Source organism: Lynx rufus, unplaced genomic scaffold (assembly GCF_022079265.1).
Source record: "Lynx rufus isolate CCGP_SWC_20201006 ecotype Redwood Valley unplaced genomic scaffold, mLynRuf1.p SCAF_6, whole genome shotgun sequence".
Taxonomy (NCBI): domain Eukaryota; kingdom Metazoa; phylum Chordata; class Mammalia; order Carnivora; family Felidae; genus Lynx; species Lynx rufus.
The window spans coordinates 3,076,696-3,102,030 of record NW_025814878.1 but is presented as its reverse complement, the minus strand read 5'-3'; the positions used below and the strand labels follow the sequence as shown (position 1 = coordinate 3,102,030).

Genomic DNA, 25,335 nt, shown 5'->3' with positions numbered 1-25,335 from the left:
GGAGTGAATTTTAACCTAGGGAATATTAGAATGATTCTGTGTAGCTTTATTTATTTATTTATTTATTTATTTATTTATTTATTTATTTAAGAGGAGGGGTGCCTGGGTGGCTCAGTTGGTTAAGTGTCTAAGTTCAGCTCAGGTTATGATCTTGTGGTTTATGGGTTCAAGCCCCGCATCGGGCTCTGTGCTGACAATGCAGAACCTGCTTGGGATTTTCTCTCTCCCTGTCTTTCTGCCCCTCCCTGGCTTGCACTTTCTCCCTCTCTCTTAAGATAAATAAACTTTAAAAAAAGAGAGAGTGTGTGTGTGTGTGTGTGTACACGCGAGCAGGGGAGGGGCAGAGACAGAGAATTTTTTTTTAAAAAAATGTTTATTTATTTATTTTGAGAGAGAGGGAGCGAGTGCACGAGCAGGGGGAGGGGCAGAGAGAGGGAGAGAGGGAATCCCAAGCAGGCTCTGCACTATCAGTTCAGAGCCCAACATGGGGCTTGACCCCATGAACTGTGAGATCATGACCTGAGCCAAAATCAAGAGTTGGACACTTAACTGACCAAACCACCCAGGTGCCAAGAGAAAGATTGAGAGAGAGAGAGAGAAAGAGACAGAGAAAGAGAATCCTGAGCAGGCTCGATGCTCAGTGTGGAGCCTTAAGCGGACTCAATCCCATGACCCTGGGATCATGACCTGAGCCAAAATCAAAAGTTGGATGCTCAACCAACTGAACCACTCACATGCCTCATGTTATTTTTAAAAATATCTTTTTGAGGTATAATTGACATATAACGTTATATTGATTTCAGCTGTGCAACATAATGTCTAGATATTTGTACGCATTGCAAGGTGATTGGCACAGTAAATCTTACTACCATCCTCTTAATCTCTGCTTCAATTCTGCATGATAACCTTGCCGGGTAGAGTATTCTTGGTTGGAAGTTTTTTTCCTTTCAGTACTTCCTTTCCCACTCTCTCCTGGCCTGCAAATTCTAATGAAAAAATCTGCTGATCATCTTATGGGGGTTCCTTGTATGTAGCAAGTTGTTTTTCTCTTGTTGCTCTTAAGATTCTCTTTTTAACTTTTGACATTTAATTATACTGGGCTTTGTGCGATCTTTTTGGATTCATCTTACGTGGAACTCTCTGGTATTCCTGGGCCTGTCTGGCTGTTTTTCTTCCCAGGCTAGGGAACTTTTCAGCCATTATTTCTTCAAATAATTTTCTGCTCCTTTCTCTCTCTTCTCCTTCTGGACCCTGTAATGTGAATGTTAATTATTCCACTTGATGTTGTCCCATGGGGCTCTTAGGTTGTCTTCATTTTTTTTTTTTTTCACTTTGCTGCTGTTTGGGTGAGCTCCACTGCTGTGTCTTCCAGATTGTTGATCTGTTCTTCTGCTTTGTCTGGTCTGCTGGTGAACCCCCTTAGTTATGCCTCAGCTCTGTGACTTCTGTTTGGCATGTGCTGATCTTTTCTCTCTTTGTTGATGGTCTCACCACATTCATCTGGTCTTCTCCTGAGTCTGCCCAGCATCTTTATGACCGTTACTTTGACTTCTTTATCAGACAGATTTATCTTTATCTCTGTTAAATTAAGGCCTTTTTCTGAGATTTTGTCTTCTTCTTGCATTTGGAATGTACTTCTCTGTGTCTTCATTTGGCTTGACTCTCTCTATGTGTTTCTATACATTAGGACAAACAGCAACCTCTCCCCATCTTGAAGGAGTGGACTTGTATGGGTGATGAACCTTGTCGTTCAACCTTGCCCTAGCTCTTTCTTGTCTTCCCCAACCCTTGTGATTGCCCAAGCAGCCTGATTTATTCCTCTTTTTTCAATTTTTTAATGTTTATTTATTTTTGAAGGAGAGAGAGACACACACACACAGAGCATGAGTGAGGGAGGGACAGAGAGAGAAGGAGACACAGAATCCAAAGCAGGCTCCAGGCTCTGAGCTGTCAGCACAGAGCCCAGTGCAGAGCTCAAACTCATGAGCTGTGAGATCATGACCTAATCCAAAGTTGGATGCTTAACCGACTGAGCCCCCCACCCCCCAAATGCTCGATAGGGCTCTGTTGGTGTGCTAAGACCTGTCAGCATTCCAAAAGGAAAGATCTATTAGAACCTAGTTTCGGGCTGATTGGAAGCCAGATCTGTAGGCAGCAGCTTTTAAAGTATGCAAACATATCCAGTCCTGTGGGACCACAATCGTAAACTGTGCTGGCCTCTAGACCAGGAGATCGGAAGGTGCCCTTTGGGTGGAGGTTACAAAACTCAGGGCTCCAGACAAGTGTATAAGCTCCTTCCTAGGAGGTACCAGAGACCATAGTGAGGCCAGGGGAGAGTGTAAGGATTGTGTCTCCCTGCATATGTTCCCTGAAACAGCTCATAACCTCCAGTTTTATGGCAAACAGGAAGTCTGTCCCTTAGGCTAAAGCTCCAGGACAAGTAAATGGATCTTTTTCACAGGGAGACTGGGGACGTGCTTCAGTCTACTGTCTGTGCAGCCCTGGGGCTTGCAGCCCGCCAAGAACCATCTTTACGATTGTTACAGTCCCGTGGTGCCCAGGAACACGAGCTCTCTGGCTGCCAGGGCCAGGTGACCAATGGGTGTCCTCTGTGTGGGCTGTGCGCACCTGCTGGCTTTGCGGTGCATCTGGGGAGTGCGGAGGTTGGAGCGTGCCTACTGGCTTCAGCAAGTCAGGGGGAGGAGGCCGTGACCTCTCACCCCGCTGGCCTTAGCCAGGCAGTGGGACAGTGCGACGTCTGCACTACCAGGGTAGAGAGCCAGTGCAATAATGGTGCTCGTCTCTGGAGAGGGTCCCAACTGCCCCTTGCCCCTCTGACAGGCGCTTTAATACTAGCAAATGAACCTCCTTCACATAGAGTCTTGACACTTTTCACACTTGCTTTGGTTCCGGGTCTCCATGGGAGTGAGACCACATGCCCCTTTGCACATAGGCCTCATCGTTTCTCTAAGCCAGACCTTTCGGGGGCACATCTCTCTGCGGCAGGTCCCACGGGTTGGTGTTCCTGGCATGGGGCACGAACCCCTCGCTCCTCTAGGAGAAAGCCCGTGATTATAAGATCCCTCCCTGTCGTGGATCTCTGTGCCGGGGCGGGGTTTTTGTTGAGACCGCGTCTCGGCCCTTCCGACCCACCTCAGTGTGGTCTCCTTATCCTTTGCCGTGGAGGAGCAGGTGAGGCGGCTTTCAGGGCTTCCTCAGAGGGAGCTGTTCCACGAGGCTGCAGATTTGGGGTGCCCGTGGGCGGAGGCGGGTTCTTCCCACACCACCACGTTCCCACGCAGCTCTAGATAAGGCCTTTTGGAAGGGGGCGAGCTGACTTCTATCGGATACTCGAAATGAAGAAATGCGTGATAGAGAAGTTGTGAGGTCTTTAACCATTTTTTGCCACAGAGTTGGTATTTTCAACCACCCATTTTGAACGCGATAAAGAGGGTGTTTGGCTTGGGTTCCCGCTTTTCTTTTCTTTTTTTTTTTTAATTTTTTTTTAACGTTTATTTATTTTTGAGACAGAGAGAGACAGAGCATGAATGGGGGAGGGTCAGAGAGAGAGGGAAACACAGAATCTGAAACAGGCTCCAGGCTCTGAGCTGTCAGCACAGAGCCCGACGCGGGGCTCGAACTCACGGACCGTGAGATCATGACCTGAGCCGAAGTCAGACGCTTAACCAACCAAACCACCCAGGCGTCCCGGGTTCCCGCTTTTCAAAGCAAGCATGCACTGGTCATCGATTCCTTGAAAACGCAAGAGGCGGCGTTTCTGTCTGCTGGGGTCAGCGTGCACGAGGGCATCGCAGAACGCAGAGGGAGGGAGAAATGTTTGCTTGGTGTGAGTCTAGGAGAGTCATTGGAGACTTTGAGATTTGAAAACAACTTCTAAACATTGCTGCAGAAGTGCGAGTGCCCTGGACAGAGATCACGCGGTGTGCGCGCGCTGGCCGGGTTTTCTCTCCCCCTAAACTGGAAGCTTGTGTTTATTGGGCGCCTGCCATTAATCGCCTCAAACCTCCTGTCCCTTCGCGAGGCTTCATTTCAATCCCTCATCCAGAGAGAAGTGGTTTGACCAGCTTTTGCTTTGCTCCTTTACTTCTGTGGCAGCTGCGAAATCAGACTTCAGTCAGCTGAGTCTGCACGTTTTATATGTGCTCCTTGGTTTGTGGAGGCCAGTGTCCTTGAGGCTTTTCTTTTCTCCCTTTGCTAGTGCTCCCTGCTCAAGCCCTGCAGGCTTTTCTTACCTTGAGAAGGAAAGACGGAGATTTGCTGTGAGCCGGCCACACCGTGCTCACGTAGGCCCGGGCTCTAGAGAGAGCGGGAAGCAATTCCAAAGAATGTCTGGAAAGGTCTTAAGATTTTCTTCCCTCGTTTCAGTCAGCCATATGTATTTGAAGTCTAATGGTAAACATTGCCCGCTAAGGGATTAAATTCAGCATTTTTTTTTTTTGTCTTCTAATAGTTAACTATAAGTTCAAAATCAAAACAAAAGGACAAGGCTGAGGCAATCTCCCGGGAAGCCGGCGGTGTTGAAATCTCTCCACCCGAGAGGGCGTCATGTCCTGGCTCTTGTAACTCTACCCGCTAAGGACACAGAGTGTGATTTCTAAAACCCTGGCTTCCTTATTTTGAAATAAGGTTGCTTTTCAAAATACCTAAGATAATTGCATTACTAGGAGTCCATTGCCTCAGGAAATTGTATGGGGAGAGAAGGAAATAATTTATAACAACACACACTTTCTCGTTCTCCTTTCTTTGCAGCCCTGTGTCCTCTCTCTGGTTTTGTCACCCTGCCCTGCTATCCTGTTTCAGGGCCAAAGCAGAGCCTGGTAAAACTTTAGAGTATTTGACAGTCATAACTGAGCTGGGTCCTAGAGGGGTGATTGAGCCCCATGTTTTCCTCTCCCTGGTCACCTTCAGCTGGAGACTCAGTCCTTGGGAAGAAGTGGATCCATCATGGAACCAGGAGGAGGGAAGGAGGTTTTTTGAATCCAGAAAGAAGAAGGAGTAGGCTAGCAGTTTTAAAAAAGTAAAACCAGGGGTGCCTGGGTGGCTCAGTTGGTTAAGCGTCCGACTTTGACTCAGGTCATGATCTCATAGTTTGTGAGTTCGAGCCCCACGTCAGGCTCTGTGCTGACAGCTCGGAACCTGGAGCCTCCTTCAGATTCTGTCTGTCTGTCTCTCTCTCTCAAAAATAAATGAACATTAAAATAAATAAATAAATAAATAAATAAATAAATAAATAAAACCAACTTACAAATTGGCACAAAAGGCCTATGGAATGTGCCTTGGGGTTCTGTGGAGGTTCCAGGAGACCTTTGAGGTTTCTGCTACAGGCAGGTTTTCTCTCCAAGAGCTGCTAAAGGTCACGAGGAGCTCAGAGGATGGAGGGCTGAGCTGGTTCGAAGGGACTTTCAGAGTATCTGTGGTTGGAGTATTTCTGGAAGAGGGTCAGTGGGAGAGAGGGAGACAGGCATCCTCAGGGAGAGAGGACAGTGTGGGAATGAGTGTTTAGCATTTCTTTACACTGCATGTTTCATTTAAACCTTAGAACAGTTTTATGGGGCAGCTTCAACTATTATCCTAATTTTACAGGTGAAGAAACAGAGGCTAAGAGACATAAGAAAGTTAGCCCAAGGTCAGGGAGTCAGTTAGATGAAAACCCTGGTCTCCTGAATCCCATCCCTCCTAGATCTCTGCCCCGTCCTACCTGAAGGGAGAAAAGCCACTCAAAAGACTTTGGATCTTGGGGGCACCTGGGTGGCTCAGCCAGTTAAGCATCTAACTGTTGATTTCGGCTCTGGTCGTGATCTCACAGTTCGTGGGGTCGAGCCCTGTATCAGCACAGAGCCTGCTTGGGCTCTCTCTCTCTCTCTCTCTCTCTCTCAAAAATAAATAAACATTTAAAAAAAGAGAGAGAGAAGACCTTGGATATTGGGCCGTAGGAAATGGGGTGTGAACCATTGCCAAAAGAAAGCCATACCAAAGTGGACCAGCGTTCTGCAGGGCAACCCAGGGGACAGGAAGATGAAGGCCAATGATCCAAGACAGTCTTTGCAGTGAAGGGGCTATGAAGTGATGAGGCTGGAGGCGAAAAGAACTCGGAAGTAAAAGAGAAGCAGTAAGAAAAGACCCCAGGAAACAAAGACAAGTTGGAAAGGACTTGGGAGAACAAAGTTGGTTGAAAGTTGCTTCCAGTCGTGAGGAGACGTATATTGTCCTTAGCAGGAGCCATCCAAAGAGGCTGATTTAGGAGAAGGAAAGAAGAGAAAGAGACATAAATATCCTTGCTTCTTTGGTTGATTACCACAACCCCCCACCCTCAAGTATACGGACAGTTTCCGCGATGAAATGGCACGAGGTTAACAACCATGTTGAAATATGTCAAGGAGACTAAGCTTTATATTTACTTGTTTGTTTTAGCTTTTGTTTTAAAAAATAAGATTGAGGTTGATGACTTAGGTTCACACTGATTGTTTTCCCTTCAAAATTATTTACTGTGCAATAGCATCAAATTCCACGTGTCTAGAAAAAACCTGCTCATCTCCCTGAAGTAGATTGCTGAGGACTTACACGTGTTCAAGACATTTTCTCTTCAAACTGTGATCGTTTCTCTTGCTTCGTAATCGGCTGTGACCATAAACAATCATTCATTCATTCTTTAGCCTCAGAGATTTGTTGGAATGCTTTCTCGGTTTCATTAGGCACGTTTGCTATTCATAAAATAACTAGAGCAGAGATTTTAGAGTTAGGGTTTCAGATGGTAGGGGGCAGTACTGTTGATTTCAGAGTATGGGCTGCTCACATTCCTGTGATGAACTATGCCTGAGGCTAACGGACAGAAACCTAAGCGTGTCCCGTTCCAAACTGATACAGACGTTGGCATTTATTGTCACGTTCTTAGTTCTCAGGTTGGGATTTGCATTAATGCTGCAGAGCAGTAAGGGTTAAATAGGATTTTGGAATTTATTAAAGGGGATTTTTGTTGTTGTCGTCCAAATACATTTTAGTTTTGGGACAGAGAGAGACAGAGCATGAACGGGGGAGGGGCAGAGAGAGAGGGAGACACAGAATCGGAAACAGGCTCCAGGCTCTGAGCCATCAGCCTAGAGCCCGACGTGGGGCTCGAACTCACGGACCGCGAGATCGTGACCTGGCTGAAGTCGGACGCTTAACCGACTGCGCCACCCAGGCGCCCCCCAAATACATTTTAGATTGGGATTTAGATGTAAAGATATCATTAGAGGATGACGTTTTTTTTGCAACACGTAAAATAATTGTTGAAAATCAAGTGACATTTCAAGACAAGTTCTCTAACAATTGTATTTCCTGTTTAAAGTTAAACTTCCCAGAGTTTGGAAAATATAATCATTGAAATTTCAGACTGCTACCCCCAGTGTTTTCCTAATCCCATGTTTTGATAAAATACTGAATCCCCACTTTATCCCCATCAAGGGAAATAGCCAATGTATGAGAATGGAATGATTTGCGGTCATTATTGTAAACACTTCTGCTCTTCATGTGAGTAAAAGGTCTAACTCTACGAAATATTGAAAAGAAATTGAATGCTGGGTGTGGTATGGGAGAGCTGGAAAAGAAGGAGTTTAGTTTGATGCCAGGGTTAAAGTGACATTTCTTTGCTGCCTGTCTTCTATTTCAAGACCTGATTTTTTTTTTCTAATCTCATTTTAATACTTGATCTCAGCCGAAAGGCCAAGAAGCAATTTTTCTAATCTGGTTTTGAACATTGCTGATGGAAACTATGCTCATGTGTTTCACACCAAAAAGTATACACAAGTTAAATATATTGAGTAAAATATTTCACATAGTTGTATGTTTGCACATTTTCTTTCTTTCTTAAAATTTTTTTTAATGTTTATTTCTTTTTGAGAGAGAGAGAGAGAGAGAGAGAGAGAGAGAGAGAGAGAGAGAGATGGAGTGCAAGTGGGGGAGGGACAGAGGAAGAGGGAGACACAGAATCTGAAGCAGGCTCCAGGCTCTAAGCTGTCAGCACAGAGCCAGATGCGGGAGTGGAAACCATGAACCGTGAGATCATGACCTGAACTGAAGTCAGACGCTTAACCAACTGAGCCACCCAGGTGCCCCTGTTGCACATTTTTGAGAGATTAGCCACTGAATCTAATTTCACAAGGGAAAAGCCTTTTGTTCTTTGAAAATGAAGTGTTTTTTTCCTGTCAGTTCTGACTTACAGATGGCATCTGCTTTGGTCCTCACAACAGCATGGCTGTTTCACACGGCTTGTGTATATTGCTTTCTCTAGGAATGCGATAGATGGTAATCAGATATAGGATCATGACTTCCTTTCTAATCCATTGACCAGATGGAAGTAATGACTATATAATATTCTTTGAAGTCTTATGCTACTAATACATACAGTAAAAAGGTAGACATTTATAGGACATTTTGAGAAAATTTTTATTTTGAAAAGTATTTTGTGCGTACCAAAGGGAATACCTTCACAGTAGTTTGACTATCATTCCTTTTGTCGAGGCTGAAATTTCTTCTGCGATCAGTGCTTGATTAGTCATGGCAGGCTCTTGCTTTTAAAACCTTTCTTTGAGATTAGTAAGCTTTCCGTACCATTAATTCTCTTACTCATACTTGACATTGTCACCTCACTCAGCCGAGCTGAAACTTTTCACCCGACAGGGAAGGTCAGAGCGAGGAGGCTGCCGTCCCAGCCGGCACTTTGCCTGGTAGGGAAGTGTTGCCTCAGTTAACACTCTGAGCTAGAGTTAAGGGTACTGGCAGGCGTAGGGATGCTGGGCAGGCTGGTGGGTCCTTTGAAGTCATGTCTTCATGGGAATTTCCACAACAGCCTACCCATGCCCTTAGGTCAGACCAAAGCACATTCCAACGCCAGAGAGAAGTCATGTGTGTATTTGGCGATTTTAGATGTTTCAACTCCTGTACCGTTCCATTAATGCAGATATTTAAGAATCAGTATTTTTGTTGAAAGAAAGTTGCCCACGGATTTCTCGCTAATGTTAAAGCTGACCTCTGTATGAGGTCTGAAACACCTTCTATCTTTAGGATGCTTTGGTAATGATGGGATTCACTTTTGTGATATCTTTGTCAGATTCAAACTTACACTTAATGTTTTTTTTAAAGAAATTAATAAAACTATTTCTTTAAAAGGGAAGAGGGGTGCCTGGGTGGTTCAGCCAATTAGTTGGGCATTGGCTCTTAATTTTGGTTCAAGTCATGATCCCAGGGTCCTGGGATCAAGCCCCACATCTGTTCTGTGCTGAGCACAGAGCCTGCTTAGGATGCTCTCTCTCTTTGCCCTTCTCTCCCGCTTGTGTACTCTCTCCCCCTCTAAAATAAATTTAATAAACAACAAATAAACAAATGGAAAGAAATATGCCTGCCTAATTCTGCTATGTACTTTTCTACCCATATGAATAATACTTTTATAACAACAGAAATGAAGTCATCAGATAAGAAATCAATTATTTCTTCCCCTTTGAAAACTGTAAAAACTTGCTAACAAGGCAGTGAAACTGTTAACTTGAACAGAGTCCTCTTTCAATGGTTACTTTGTATTTAAGGCTCCATAATCTAGGGGCAGTAAATTTATGTTGCCTTATGCTTGGGAAAGGATGGTAGGATGCACATAACATCCTAGATAATGTATAATCTTATGTGTTAAAGGTATCTGAGTTCATTTTCAGTTCGATTTAGGAACTGCAAGTATTTAAAATTTGAATCTTATAAATGCTGATAAATCCTGGGGTGTCTGGTTGGCTCAGTTGAGCATGTGACTTAAAAAAATTTTTTTTAATGTTTATTTATTTTTGAGAGAGAGAGAGAGAAGCAGAGAGAGAGAGAGAGAGAGAGAGGCGGAGAGAGAGGGAGACACAGAATCTGAAGCAGGCTCCAGGCTCTGAGCTGTCTGTCAGCACAGACCCCAACGTGGGGTTTGAACCCACAAACCATGAGATCATGACCTGAGCCGAAGGTGGATGCTTAACCAACTGAGCCACCCAGGCACCCTGAGCATGTGACTCTTGATCTCAGGCTCGTGAGTTCAAGCCCATGTTGGGCATAAAGCCTACTTAAAATAAATGGATGAATGAATGAATGAATGCTGACAGATCCTAAGAGCTAGTGTATTGTAAAGCCTTCTGCCACCTGAAATAACAAAATGAAAATATTAATGTTGGTTTTGACAACAATATGTAGCTTTCACATATTCAGATAATAAGTTGGTGTTCATGGCAGCATTATTCAGAATAGTCACAAGGGGGAAACAACCCAGTGTCCATCCACAGATGAAGGGATAAAGTGGCATAAACATGCTATGGAATATCATTCAGCTATAAAAAAGAATGAAAATTTAACACATGCTAAAATGTGAATGAACCTTGCAAATATTATGCTAAGTGAAATAAGCTAGAAGGAAAAATGTATGATTCTACTCACATGCGGTATCCAGAGTAGAGACAGGAATCCACAGAGACAGAAACGTTTTATAAATTTTATTCATTTTGTCAAATATTTTGAAGTATCTATATTGTTATAAATTATTACTTTTATGTTTTATAATATCTCCCTCAGTAATTATGTTTGTCACCTGCATGGTTTTAGGATTATATTTACAATTAGTAAACTAAGTCTAAATTTTAATAGATTCAGGCACTGGTTGCCAATCTTTTGAGACCATGATTTCCCAGTGTGCAAGTTCTTCACTTTGATTCATTTTTCAATAAACTAAAGTGCCTCTTGAAGGATTTTTTGCCCCAGAAGACCAAGTGGGTGGCATATTGTCTGAGTCATGGCATATTTGAGGATGACATCAGTAGCCTTCCCTCAAGCTCCTTTGAGCTATCCCTTGGATTTCTTGCTTTTGTTTTTTGTTTTGTTTTGTTTGTTTTGTTTTGTTTTGAGAGAGAGAGAGTGTTGTGCAAGTGGGAGTGGGCAGGGGCAGAGGGAGAGAGAGAGAGAGAGAGAGAGAGAGAGAGAATCTGAAGCAGGTTCCACGCTCAGCATGGAGCCATCCCACAATCCCAGCATCAGGACCTGACCTGAGATCAAGAGTTGGACGCTCAGCTGACTGAGTCACCCATGTGCCCCGCTTGTTTATATATATATATATATATATATATATATATATATAATTTTACCATGATTTAAAAAATATATATATTTTTAAATCATGGTAAAATATATACAACATAAAATTTACTACTTAGCGATTTTTAAGTCTACAGTTCAGTGGCATTAAGTCTGTTCATGTTGTATGACCATCACCACCATCTGTTTCCAGAACTTCTTCATCTCGCAAAACTGAAACTTCGTACCCGTTAAACAACAACACCCTATTTCTTCCTCCCGCTGAAAACCAGCATTCTATTTTCTGTCTCTGTAAATTTGCATATTCTAGGTACTCCTAGACGTAGAATCGTACCGTACTTGTCTTTTTATGACCGGTTCATTTTACTGAGCATGATGTCCTCAAGCCTCCTCCGTGTTGCAGTGATATTGCAGGTTTCCTTCCTTTCTAAGGCTGTACATTCCATAGGGCGAGTATGTCACATTTTGTTTGGCCATTAGTTTGTTGATGGACACTTGAGTCGCTTCTACATTTTGGCTGTTGTAAAAAATGCTGCTGTGAACATGGGTGTGCAAATATCTCTGAGACCCTACTTTCAGTTCTTTGGGACATATTGCAGGCTCATATGGTCCTCACATGTTTAATTTTTTCATACTCTTTCCCGTAGTAGCTGCACCATTTTATAATCCCACCAAGAGTGTACAAGGACTCCCGCTTCTCCATGTCTTCGTTAACACTTGTTATTTTCAGGGGTTGGTTGGTTTGTTTTTATTTTTTGATGTTTATTTATTTATGTTGAGAGAGAGAGAGAGAGAGAGAGAGAGAACCAGCAGGAGAGGGTCAGAGAGAAAAAGAGAATCTCAAGCAGGCTCTGCACCATCAGTGCAGAGCCCAACGTGGGGCTCAAACCCACAAACCGTGAGATCATGACCTGAGCCTAGATCAAGAGTTGGACGCTTAACCAGCTGCACCACCCAGGCGCCCCTGTTTTTGATAATAGTCATCCTAATTGGGGGGGGGGGGGGTGAAGGTCAGTTTGTTTTTTGACTCAGTAATATTTTCTTCAGTTGGATGTGACTATTCTGATGATCTTTTATGCCCCTTGCCCTTGCTTCTTAAAAAATACCTTTTAATATGTAGTTTGGCTTTGTTCTGTATCCCCCATTTGTGTTATCTTCTCCTGCAACATTTAATGTCTTTTCTTTTCTGTTCATGTTCTAGAACAGCGCCTCTACTGAGTCTGTGTCACTGATTCCATTTCCTAGGCCCTTAGTTCTGTTCCTTCTGGTTGGTCAGGAGCCACTCTGCTTTTGTGTTGTTAGTTTCCTAGATTTTTCTTTCTGAAAAGAGTCTGATGTCTCTTCATGTCAGCCTGGCTTGTCCTTATGTCTTTCTGTTTTCTTCTCCTGGAGGCTGGGCTTAGGTGCTTTTGAAAACGAAGTGCTTTCTGGAATGTGCCCTGGATTCCCCTGTGGTGCACCTTCTGAGAAGGCCACTTCTCTGGTCTTCGGGACTCCGTTTCTCCTGCCGGCTGGCATTTTGTCAGAGGCTCTCCATTGTCTCTTCAGTTATTACGTGCTCCGTATCTCTCGCCATTCATGTGGTGGTGCAGGGGAGTGATGGGGAAGCCCCCCTTCAATCTCTGGGGAAGACAGGGTGATGTGCAGCATCTAACCCGATTTGTTTTGAAGTTTACTTATTTATTTTGAGAGAAAGCATGCAAGCAGGGGAGGAGCAGAGATAGGAGACAGAGAATCCAAAGTGGGCTCTGCGGTGACAGCAGAGAGCCCAATGCGGGGCGCAAACTCACAAACTGTGAGATCATGACCTGAGCCAAAGTCAGATGCTTAACCGACTGAGCCACCCAGGCGTCCCTCTAATCTGATTTTTATTGTTGAGGTCTTAAGCGCAGCTCTGTGCGGCCACAGTGGAATTTTTCTCACTTTTGTCAATTAGTTATCCGATGTAACAAACCAAGAGTCACAAACTTGTGGCCAACAGGCTGCATAAGCCCACAGGCCTTGTTTATTTTGGGGCCTGCGTGAAGTCTAATACTTATCGTTTTAATGTCTTAAAATGGGCCGTGGGTTCTCCCGCTCACCACGGCGCCCACTCCTCCTTACTGTCTCACAATGGCCCGCTTTCCTCATTTACGGTTTCTGCCCGGTGCCTGAGTCTGACACACATTAGACCTCAGTGCTTACCGCCAGCAGGGTCCCAGCCTGTCTCTTCAGTCCCCAGGGTGCTCCCCACAGAGCTGGGCATTTTTACTCATTCACCAAGCTGCTTTCATTCACTGGCCCCTGCCCTGCTCCTCAGTCACGCTTGGGGCTGTGGATACAGCCCTGAGAGTGACACAGAGGGGACCTGCCTTCTCTCTGCGGTCCAGTGAGGCAGAGTTATTAATGTTTCGAAAGAAGTGGTGGTGACAGCTCGATACAGTCATTTCTGTATCTTCATCTCGATTCCCCGAGCCCTCCCCTAGTTACCGAGGATTTAATCACAATGATCAGTCTTTTTTTTCCTGTAAAAATGTTGAAAGCCGATCTACTGAGCTGGCAGGAAAAAAAAAAAAAAAACCTGTTTTGCTTTGTAACTAAAAACCATCTTAGATGCAAGATTATTTGAAGTAAAAAAAAAAAAAATCAGCTGTCTGCATGCACAAGGTTGCTCTGGCTGGGAATGACCACGCAGGTGGACAAGCTCATGCAAAGCGGTTAGGTTGATCTCAGTTTTACACTATTAGGCTTCTCCACTTGGGCTTTTTGCAGCCTGTTTGTCTGATGAGCCACCAGGGCACTCTTGAGGCACCCTGGCCATCAGGACATTGGGTGGAGAACAGATCTGCCCAGAGAAACGTGCTGCTCTAGGCCTTCTAGGAATCCTGACTCTGCAGATCGACTTTCCACTTCTTGTCCTTTGCATGGTGGAAGATCCATTAAGCAACTCCGGGGACATCATGCTGGCTTTCTGAAGAGCACCCAGCGTGGATGGGACAGCTCCATCTGCAGATGCAAGTAATTAAATGCAAAATAACACTGCCTTCCAACAGGCCTGTTGGGCTCACTGCTCGCTGAGAGTAACAGGTCAGACTGTCTTTCTGTTAGGGCCATCCGTTCATTGTATCATTGAGCAAGTGTGTATGCTGGAATTTGCAAAGGGCTTTCCAACTGTTATTTCCTGTTTACTGATGAAATGACAGCATTAGCAGAGGTCGAGGCTATGAAAACGGACGCTGGAACCTCCAGAAGTGTAGAGAGAGCTGGCTATGCACCACGAGCTTGGCATTTATAATGATAGTGATCCTCATGCAGTGTTACTGACAAGGTCAGGCACGGAATTCAGGTCTCCCAGTTCTGCATCTTCTGCTGTCCCCACAACCCTCGGCTTCTGCTTTTTGAGATGTATTTGGCAATTGATTGAAGAAGTTTGAAAGACGCAAGTCTCCATTCTGAGGAATGTAAAAGCATTAGCCCCATTGCTGAGCTCAGAAAATGTTCCAAGAAGCTTTTTTTAAAAAAATTTTTTAAATTTTTTTATCTTTTTCAACATATGAAATTTATTGTCAAACTGGTTTCCATACAACACCCAGTGCTCATCCCAAAAGGTGCCCTCCTCAATACCCATCACCCACCGTCCCCGCCCTCCCACCCCTCATCAACCCTGTTTATTCTCAGTTTTTAAGAGTCTCTTATGCTTTGGCTCTCTCCCACTCTAGCCTCTTTTTTTTTTTTTTCCTTCCCCTCCCCCATGGGTTTCTGTTAAGTTTCTCAGGATCCACATAAGAGTGAAACCATATGGTGTCTGTCTTTCTCTGTATGGCTTATTTCACTTAGCATCACACTCTCCAGTTCCATCCACGTTGCTACAAAGGGCCATATTTCATTCCAAGAAGCTTTCATAGGCAGATTCTGATCAATCACCTGGGAAGAAATAATAAACGCTTCTTCTGGTTACTGTGAGTCCGTCTACCCTGCGCTGGCCCTACTGAGGACAGATGTGATGGTGTCACCACTGCAAGATCTGCTCACCTCTGTCTGAGACGATAAGAGCAACAAATGGTCCCCCCTTTGCAGCTGGGATTGGTGTGCACAGGGAGCCTTTATTAAGGGTCTTAGGGAATCATTGCTTAGGAACGGCTGGTTCTGCAAGAAGTGTTTAGGGAGATCCCGCTCAAATCTGTTCTCGAAGCAAACAGCCTCAGAAGTAAAAAAAGTGCTGTTTGGCATGTGGTTTAGGACTGTGGCATTTTTCTCCTTCTATTCTTTAAACACAGACAAGCCCGAGAGACCAAATTTGTGCAAGTTTGTGTCCAAATCTGTCCTGCCAAATAAGCTCCTGTTGAACTTCGCAAGTGCTCAGTTGGGATGTTCAATTAGATGACTGGCACCAGGCGACGTATATTTTAATTGTCTGAAACCTAGAGCACTAGGCTAGAGGAGGATCGGTTAAGCGTCCGACTTCAGCCAGGTCACGATCTCGCGGTCCGGGAGTTCGAGCCCCGCATCAGGCTCTGGGCTGATGGCTCAGAGCCTGGAGCCTGTTTCCGATTCTGTGTCTCCCTCTCTCTCTGCCCCTCCCCCGTTCATGCTCTGTCACTCTCTGTCCCAAAAATAAATAAACGTTGAAAACAAAAAAAAAAATTAAAAAAAAAAATAAAACACTGACTTACTCGGGTGCCTTCAGCTTCCCCCCTCCCTCCGCTGAGCTCTCCTTTCCTGGCCCTGCACCTGGGCGCTTACTTCTCAGCCAGGCACCTGTGTCTGCCTAGCCTCTGCTGGCTGTAGGGGGTGGTGGTTTGACTCCCTGATGAATTCTCAGCTCCGACCTCCTTCCAGTCTGAGCCCTTGCCCCATTCCCGGCCCCGGCTTGTATACGGATGCTTTTGGACACAAGGATAATGGCTGCAAAGCGCGACAGCGCTGATTAGCTGAAAGGGTCACCACCACCAGGAAAAGAAATCCAGGAAGTGGAGTTCATCCATTCGATGGAAGCCTCCTGGTTCCACATTTGATTTTGCTCTTTGACTCTCCTCATCTGATACTTAGACCTTGCCCTGCTGACAAAGACGGAGGAGGCCCCCACAGGCATGGAGAAATTGGTGGGTGTGGCCCTTCGAGGGGCGTGAATTCACCACTGGCCCGTTTATCTCTCCAAACTTCCCCTGGTGGTTGATCCCTTGCTTGCTTTCTTGCTCCAGAGGGGGCCCTTTCGAGGTGCTGAGTTCTCAAAGACTAGATATTCAATTTTATGGTGCAAACTTTTCTCTGTCTCTCTAGACACATATCACAGTTGAACATTTTATATATTTTGGCTCTGAACGGTAGTGACTGATTATCAAAATTCTTCTATCACAATTTATAAATGCCCCGTGTATTTTTCTCTTGTTCTAGTCGCTAAGCATTGGGAATCGTGGTTTACTTACTAATCAGAGAACATAATAGTTTCTAACTAGATGAAGGGGGAAAGATGGTTAGTATCTTCTAACAATTACTAGAACTCCGTAGAGAAAGAGGGTATTTCTTTTAAAAACATGTAGATGGACATATATTTGTGAATTTGCTTACATTTACAGCAATTGTAAGCATTCATTCAGAAAAACGCATTTGAGTTCATATATAGCCTAAAAGAACCCAGTGGAGAACACTTATTTCGGTAAACATAGACGAGAATTTGTAAGGCTACAGTGTTAATTTTTCTTAAACTTTCATAACCCAGGAATTGGCAAGTTTTGTGGCACATCATTTTAAGGGTGTGGATAACTTGTAATATCTGTGTGTTTACTTCTTTGTATCCTAAAAGGGTGTTAACAATTCTACATTTCCAAGGTTTTTTGAGGTTGACAGTGGCTTCTCCAGAAATTTGGGAACTGTTGAAGAGCACAGTGCATTTGGGGACTTTGGTTTCAGTCAGTGAGCATATAAAGGGCCCTGCATCCTGTTCCACATGTGACCGAGACTGGAGGTGTAGGGGTGTAGACGTACCCTAGCGGGTGTTGGCCAAGCAGCTGGGCAAGAACAGGTCATTTCCCCTGTTTCTCAGGTGGTCCACTCGGACCCAGGTCCCGGATCTCCATGAAGTGCACTGATCCCATATTCCAGACTTCAGGGCCTTCCAGGAAACTTCTCAGCTACTCTGTTAGCTCTTAGTAAACATCGTGGTTAACACAAACTAACCTTAACCTAACCTAGGGATGAGTTCCCTCTTAGCCAAATAGGCAGCGTTGGGTTTTGTGTTGACTATCCTTCACGCCACTGTTTGCTGCTGTAAACATAATAAATTGATCATTTTTTAAAGTTTATTTATTTACTTTTGAGAGAGCGTGTGCATATGCATGAGAGAGAAAGCGGAGGAAGAGCAGAGAGATAGGGAATGAGAGAGAATCCCAAGCAGGCTCCACAAACACAGGGCTTGAATCCATGAACCGTGAGATTATGACCTGAGCCAAAATCAAGAGTCAGATACTCGGCTGACTGAGCCACCCAGGCACCCCATAAATTGACCATTTTGATGGCAATTTTGTTTCTCATTGTATGTTTCTTCAGAAAACATTAAGAACTTAATATGTGTTGGTCATACACATATGTTAGTATGCAAACATTACAAGTACGTATTACGTGTAGGGTAAAATATACCCAAGCACAGTCTTCCAGCCTTGCTGCTAACTAGTCAGATCACTTAACTAGTCAGGTTGCTTAACTAGTCAGATTGCTTAACTAGTCAGATCACTTAACTAGTCAGGTTGCTTAACCAGTCAGATTGCTTAACTAGTCAGATCACTTAACTAGTCAGGTTGCTTAACCTCTCTAGGGGATCTGTAAAGTTAGCGGGGGGGGGGGGGGGGGGAGATCAGAAACATGAACTCTGAGGAACCTTGCGAGACTAATCTTTTGTGATACTATCTACCTCCCCCTTATGAGCCAAATACAGCACCGACCGCATCGCTATCTGAGGCTTCCTGTCTGCTTGTTTTTCAGAAATGTGAAAATAAAAACTGGAGAATGGTTCTTTGAGGAACGAGCCAAGAAATTTCCAACTGAAGGTAAATGCCCTTAAGTTTTTTACTAAAGTAAAATGATACTGTCATTCCCAGTTTTAAAATATTTGGTGTTAAGATTTGAATACACAAAACTTTACAGGTCCTGGTAGACAGGCCTTTATTTCTGACCTCTGGTTCTGTTCGGTTATGCTTTCCCCCACCTGCCCCCTGGCCCACCCTGCTCAGCGCCTTTGACCGCAGACCACCCCTCTCTAGCTCAGTTCTAACTGCTGAAATCCTCCTGCTTTTCCCTGCGTGTGGGAGTGAGGTCTCCCTCCTCCGAAACACGGGCAGCTCTGGGTTGTCCATCTTTTCCAAAATTTGTGGCAAGTGCCTTATGTGGTATTACCATTTGCATACTTCCCTTTCTCTCCATAAGCAGAAACTATGCTTTGAAAATCTAGTCCCTGACAGCACTAAGCACAATACCTTGTTCCTGAGACTTGGTCAAAATGACTGAATAACTGAAGGCCACGGAGAGTGAACAGGATTAGAATTTAGCAGATGTTGATGATTAGGAAGCGAGCACATGTCGTGACTGTAGGAGCGTGAATGCGCATATGGTCTGGGTACCACGAGAATATCTTACAGAGTCTTTGCAAAGCTGATGTAGCGGTGTAATTGGTAGCTGGGGCTGGAAACCAGGGGGAGAACTAATTCTGCCTCGGTAACAGAGGCGCCCACATCAGAGGATGCGAGCCGCATGGACAGGAAAACAACTTTTCAGACAAAGGCGCACGCATGCGTCATCAAAATAAAGCAGAGCTCACGTGCTCCGTGAATCACATTCGTCCACGGTGGTAACACACATCCTCTGACGTGTGTGACAGCGGGGGCTGCACACAAGGAGCCCAGGCTGACCTAGAGGGAATGGGGCGGCTTGAAACCTTTTTTCTGCCGGAAAGAAGCTATGTAGCCACAGCCCCAGATGCGTTGTGAGGAAAGGAAGCCATTTGTTTGAGTGTTGACACTCAGCTTTTGTAAAAGGCACGGTCGGCTGAAGTTGACATTCAGTCGGCATTAAATTCTCTGTTGGATCATATTCCTGACTTCCCTACTCGAGAAAAAACGATGTTTCTGCCAAGTTGATCAGAAGTCTGGGAGGAAGCACAGTGCTAACGGGCAGGCTGAAGCAAAAGGGTGAGCAAGTGCGTGTGACCTCACCTGGGACACCGCTTCTCAACCCTTTTTCTCATCGCCCCCCCCTTCTCTCCCAAGCAGCCTTGTTAACACTGTTTCCTAAATACTACCCGTCCGTGAAAGTTTCATATCTCAGGTACATATCTGTTTGTGGACCGAGGCCTTCTGGAGCACACTAACATTTGCTTCCTCCACTAACTCCTTTCTCTGGCCCCTTGGGGCCACCGTCCCCATTTAGGGCATAATCTAGGCAGGCTTGGCAGCGTGAGGTCTAAGTTTTAGGCTTTGTTTTGTGACTTTAAAATACTTTTTGGGGGGGGGGCACCTGGCTGGCTCAGTCGGTAAACCTGTGGCTCTTGATCTTGGGGTCGTGAGCTCAAGCCCCATGTTGGGGAGTAGACTGTACTTAAAAAAATAATTTTCGGGGCGCCTGGGTGGCGCAGTCGGTTAAGCGTCCGACTTCAGCCAGGTCACGATCTCGCGGTCCGCGAGTTCGAGCCCCGCGTCAGGCTCTGGGCTGATGGCTCGGAGCCTGGAGCCTGTTTCCGATTCTGTGTCTCCCTCTCTCTCTGCCCCTCGCCCGTTCATGCTCTGTCTCTCTCTGTCCCAAAAATAAATAAAAAACGTTGAAAAAAAATTAAAAAAAAAATAATTTTCTTGTTGGGGGGCTGGGGTCTTCTTCAGGTGGTAGATTCTCATTTTTTTTTTCACTCTGTTTCTACTTCACAAACGGTAAGACTGTAGGGAGTGAAATTCCTGTAATTTCTCAATAACAAGTCTGGGAAGACCTCTCCTGGCAACTATTTTATGCACTGTTGAAAGTGTTAGTATCATTATTTGAATCAGGGAAATTGATTTGCAGGCCGGAACACAGGTGTGTGCATGCGTGCATGCGTGTGCACGTGCGTGTGTGCGCATGCATGCTCATTATCTTCTCATCGTCTTTCTGGCACTCTCCCAGTGAGTAGAAGTGAATAGAAGCAACCAGCATGGCGGCCACCTGAGCTAAGGACTGAAACTGAACTCCTGGGTCTCTCTTTTTTGTCCACTGACTTTCCACCAGCATGAAAATATCAGTAAGATAAGAAAAATCAGACAGTGAAAGGCAGCCTGAGACAAAATCATCCTTTTATTGTTTCTCCCAAGGTGTGAAAGTAACAAACAACAAAAAAATAAAAAACCCCAATTCCTTCCTCCTCTACTCTTGCTTCGTCCAGTGCTGAGGTGTCTCATTTCTTATTGTCCAATTTGGGGCGAGATGCGCTCAAAATGCGTGGAAAGACCCAGAAAAGTGCCATGCTGGGGGAGCACACATAGTTCTGTGAGCTAAACCAGGGGTAGGTGGGGGTTGGCAGGCGGGCGTCGGGAAGGGCAGTGGGGGTGAGGTGATGAAGGCTTGTCTGGACAGGTGGGAACTCTACCTCACTTACATCTGTGCCCCCTGGGAGAGAAGCTGGCACGGTAGTTGAGGAGTTGACTTGAACCCACGCGCGGTATGCTCTGAGGACCAGTTAGGAAAATGGAAACCACGTGGGGCTTTGAGCAAAGAGAATTTAATTTAGGGAATTGGTTAGACAGGTATTATTGGAGGGAGAAAGGCAAAAAGGGAGCCCTGTGGGAACACAGCGATGGTAACTGCAGGAAGTGAGTACCAGGTGGGCCTCTTCTCAGCAGACGCTCCCAGGAACCTCCCACCTTCCGGTCTCTCTGGCACCCCCTTGTGGGCCCTGATGGGGAGCCCTCTGCTTTCCAGTCTCTCTGGCACCCCCTTGTGGGCCCTGATGGGGAGCCCGCGGCAATCCCTGCTCTGTGATGTGTTCCAGACTCAGATTCTGCGTATTATCCAGTGTTTGCTGTCATGGTGTGAACACGGCTCTTCCCAGCCTTCCACATCCTAATCCGAAGCCAGAGAAACGAGATGGTGGTTTAAACCACGAGAGAGTATGAGACAGCTCAGATCTGTGCCTCTTTCTATTTCTGGGTAGGAAATTCCTCCAAAGTGTACTGGGTTAAACAGTCAGTATTATTTTACATGGTTTCTGTCTCCAGCTGGGGGCTTGCCCGGGGCTGGAGGATCTGCTTTCTCCGGGGCTCACGCACGTACCTGGCGAGCTCGTGCCGCTGTCGCGGGAACCCTGGGTCCCTCCACACCTGGGCCTCCCCACGGGGCTGCTCGAGTGTGTTCACAACAACGTGGTGGCTGACCTCCCCCAGCCTCGTGGGCCAAGAGAGACAAAGGCAGAATCCTACCCTTTTATATTAAAAAAAAAAAAAATTATTATGGTAAAATACCCACGGCATAAAATTTACCATTTTAACCGTTTTTAACCACACAGTTCAGTGGCATTGAGTGCGTTCGCCCTGCTGTCTAGCCGTCACTACCATCCATACTCAGAAATTTGTCATCTTCCCACGCTCTCCCCTTCCCTCACCTCCACAGAACCCCTGGGAACTTCTATTCTGCTAACTACTTTCTGTCTCTTTCCATCTCTTTTATGGCCTAGCTTCAGAAAGCTCTCCCTGTCATTGCTGCTCTGTCCTGTGGTGACACGGGTCTGCTCGATTCAGGGTGGAAGGGGACGGCACAGGGGGTGTCAGGAGGCAAGGGGCCCTGGAGCCCATCAGGAAGCAGGCTACCATAGCCCGTATTCCTTATCCTCGTCCTTATCCTAATCTTAATCCACGCACCTGAGAATCATACCTGACTCCCTCCCCGCATCCGGTCAGTCAGCAAATCCTGACATTTCTGCCTCCCCAGTCCTAGAATCTTCCCTGCTCCTCATTCCCACTTACAGTGTAGTAGCTCCTAGCTGGTCCCCATGACTCCACCTGCTTCCCCCACATTCCCTCCTCCCATTTGGTAAAGAGAGTTTTCTTTTCTCTTTAAAAATGAATTGTTCATCTCCCGATCATAGAAGGGATGCATACTTATTGCAGAATATTTGGGAAATACAGAAGGGTGCACAGAAGGCAATAAAAATCCCCCCGCTCAACAAGCCACTGTTAATTCCACACACACACACATGCACACACATACTCTTCCAGTCTTCTTTCTGTGTGATGTTGTGCGTATGTGTGTGCATGTACAGACTTGATAATTTTTTAAACGAATATATGATCAGACTATATGTAGGTTTTACTCTGGCTTTTAGTGCTTGCTTCAGCAGCACATAGACTAAAATGTCGCTTTTAAAATTCAATTTAGCACATTTTCTTATGCTATTAAGACACTTCCTGACGACTGCATAAAATATATCAGATGGATGAATTATCTTTTATGCAACCTGTTCCTTCTTGTCAGTGAGTGTATCAAGGTATTCAAAATTTCATATTACAGATAACTCTGTGGTGAACATCCTGTACTATCTTGGCATCTCTTTATTTCCTCTAGATAGATTCTTAGAAGAAGAATGAGTAATCAAATGTGTGAACACTTAAAAGGCTTTGATATGTTTTGCCCAATTGCCCCCTGGGAAGTGTGTGCTCATTTACACGACTTTGGCAGGGTACATGAGCTGTCCTACCACACTCTGGCCCCGTTACCTCCTATCTCTTGAAACGTGACTTCAAATTACATTTGTTCTGAGTGTAAAAGTAATATATTTTCATTAAAAAAAAAAGAAGTGAAGAAAAGCATACCAAATAATGTTAAAAATACAATGACTTCACCCTGAAATGTTTTGTTAACATTTTGATATACATTATTTCTATTATTTGGTGAGGAAATGTATGTATGTTTGTGAGTGTATACACACAAATATGTGTGTATATAGTTCTTTTTTTTTAATGTTTATTTTTGAGAGACAGAGAGACAGAGCACTAGTGGGGGAGGAGCAGAGAGAGAGAGGGAGACAAAATCCGAAGCAGGCTCCAGGCTCTGAGCTATCAGCACAGAGCCCGATGCGGGGCTCGAACCCACAAACTGTGAGATCATGACCTGAGCCGAAGTTGGACACTTAAGCGACTGAACCACCCAGGTGCCCCTGTGTGTGTATATAAATATACACATATACGCACATAACTACACACATACATTTTTAAGAGTATTGAGATTAAACCATAAGAAATTGATGTTTTTAGGTAAAAATGATTAAATAAAGGCAATTTTGTATGAGCCAAGCTAATAGATTTACATAATTGGGATCAAATCATATATATAGTTTTATACTGTTTCTTTACATAATAATTCACAAAGAACATTCTTCCATATCCTTAACTGTCATCAGCTATATAATTTCTGATAACTGCATCTCATTCCATCATTGGAATGTGACTTGATTTATTGAACCAAATCGCTATTGCACAGTGAGGGAATTTCCAGTTTTGCTGTTACATTTTTGGAAGTTTATAATATTACTAAAATAATAAAGTGCAGCGGACTTCTTTGTAGATAAATCTTTAGCACATCTCTGAATATTTCTAGAAAGAAAAGGGTAAGGTGAAAGGTGGGGAACATCGCCTCCGGGAAGCGTGTGCCCTCCTCACCAGTAGGAATTATCCTGAAAAGCAAACACAACTTTGTCAGTTTGGCAAAACCACATTGGTAGTCTCAAGTGGTTTCCTGTGGTTTTCATCAAATTCGTCTAATTACTCGCAAAGTTGAGTATTTTCCACCTGTGTGAACTTCTGCAGCTGTCCTTTCTGTATACGTTCAGGCTCTTAGCTCTTTTCTGTCAGCTACGCCCACAGTGTTATGTTTTTTGACATACAGAAGTCTTTTCTTGTGGGTATACAGTCAGATACCAAGAAGGTACCTACAGATGAAAAGTTAGGCGTCCGTTTCCTTTTTAGCATCCAGAAACCGTGAGCCAAATTTAATGTCCAATGGAAGTAATTCCAGCAATAATTATGCCCATTGTCACCCAATTTCTTTTTTATGTGTCTCTTTTAATGGTTCTATTAGATATGTGTCGTTTATGGTAAATTCTCCCCAACTTTCCTCGAAAGTAGATAAGGTATAAGTAGTAATCCAATGAAGAATAATAGATATTGTAGCAGTTTCTTGTGCTACTTTCCCAACCCTTGTAAAGATTTAAAAGCAAGAAAAGATGAACTCCATTTTTTTTTATTTTGCGGGTAGATGGTACAAAAAATATTTTAAATACTTTGCTTTACTTAAATTTTTTTCTGATTATAAACTGGCTTTTTTTCCCTGTCCAAGATTTCATAGTTTGATATTTAGCTTTACTGTCTGAAAATAGTTCCTTGTATGCCATAGTTGCGGTCCATCTGGGGTGCCTCAGAATGTTGAAAACATACAGACCTTCATGGGGTCTCCAGTGTTTCTGTAGGCAGCTACCCAACCTTTTGGGTATTGTCACCTCCTGCCCCTCACCGTGGGGCATTTGACAGTCTCTGCATTGAAGGTTTTTACTGTGGCTTCTGGGAACTCTGCTCCAGGATCAGCTCTGATCTGTTTCAAATTCAAATCTCCTGATGCTATGGGACCAGGGGAGACTCAACAGTGTGTATTTAACAAGTCCCCAAATAATCTTTTATGCATTTTAAGTTTGAAAGCCCCTGGCAAAGTAGAAAATATAATAAACAATTATGATGGACCTTTTCTAGATCACTAATAACTTAGAAAATGAACTGAAAACCCGATCTTATTATTTTTTTTTTTTTTTGGCATCTGCTAAGCTTATAGAGATAGCGCCCTCTTCTGGCTCCTCGCTGTGAATGCGTGTTTTTGTTTTTTTTTAATTAAAAAAATTTTTTTTTATAAGTATGACATTTTCTTGCTTGATGTTTCAGTTTAAGAGGGGAAAGATGACAATACTAATACTCTTAATACTAATATATTTCAAAGTTTAAGAATAGTTAAATGTTATCTATAAACAATCTGTTGTGACTTTCATTTTGTTGTTAGTAATGCAAAAATAAAATAATTTAGGAAGGCTGTACCTTAATATAGCCTCTGATGATGGTCTCACTTATATAACTAACCAGGACCATATTATGTTTCACTATCATGAAGGAAAAGAATTTTTATCACCCCCTCCTAGTAGTAACTGTGATTTAATTCTTCATGTGACTTTTTAGAGTTTTATTCTTCTACACGGGCAGCTCA

General features: G+C 44.3%; 1 protein-coding gene across 4 annotated transcripts in view; it reads left to right on the top strand.

Annotated features, from left to right (window-relative positions):
* Positions 1 to 25,335, top strand: part of SYTL3 (synaptotagmin like 3) — an 83,268-nt gene that overhangs the window by 4,001 nt on the left and 53,932 nt on the right. For all 4 annotated transcript variants that reach the window (XM_047103287.1, XM_047103285.1, XM_047103286.1 and 1 more), the window contains exon 3: positions 18,064 to 18,128. In XM_047103287.1, coding sequence (XP_046959243.1) covers positions 18,064 to 18,128 — 65 coding nt within the window. The remainder of the gene's footprint in view (positions 1 to 18,063; positions 18,129 to 25,335) is intronic.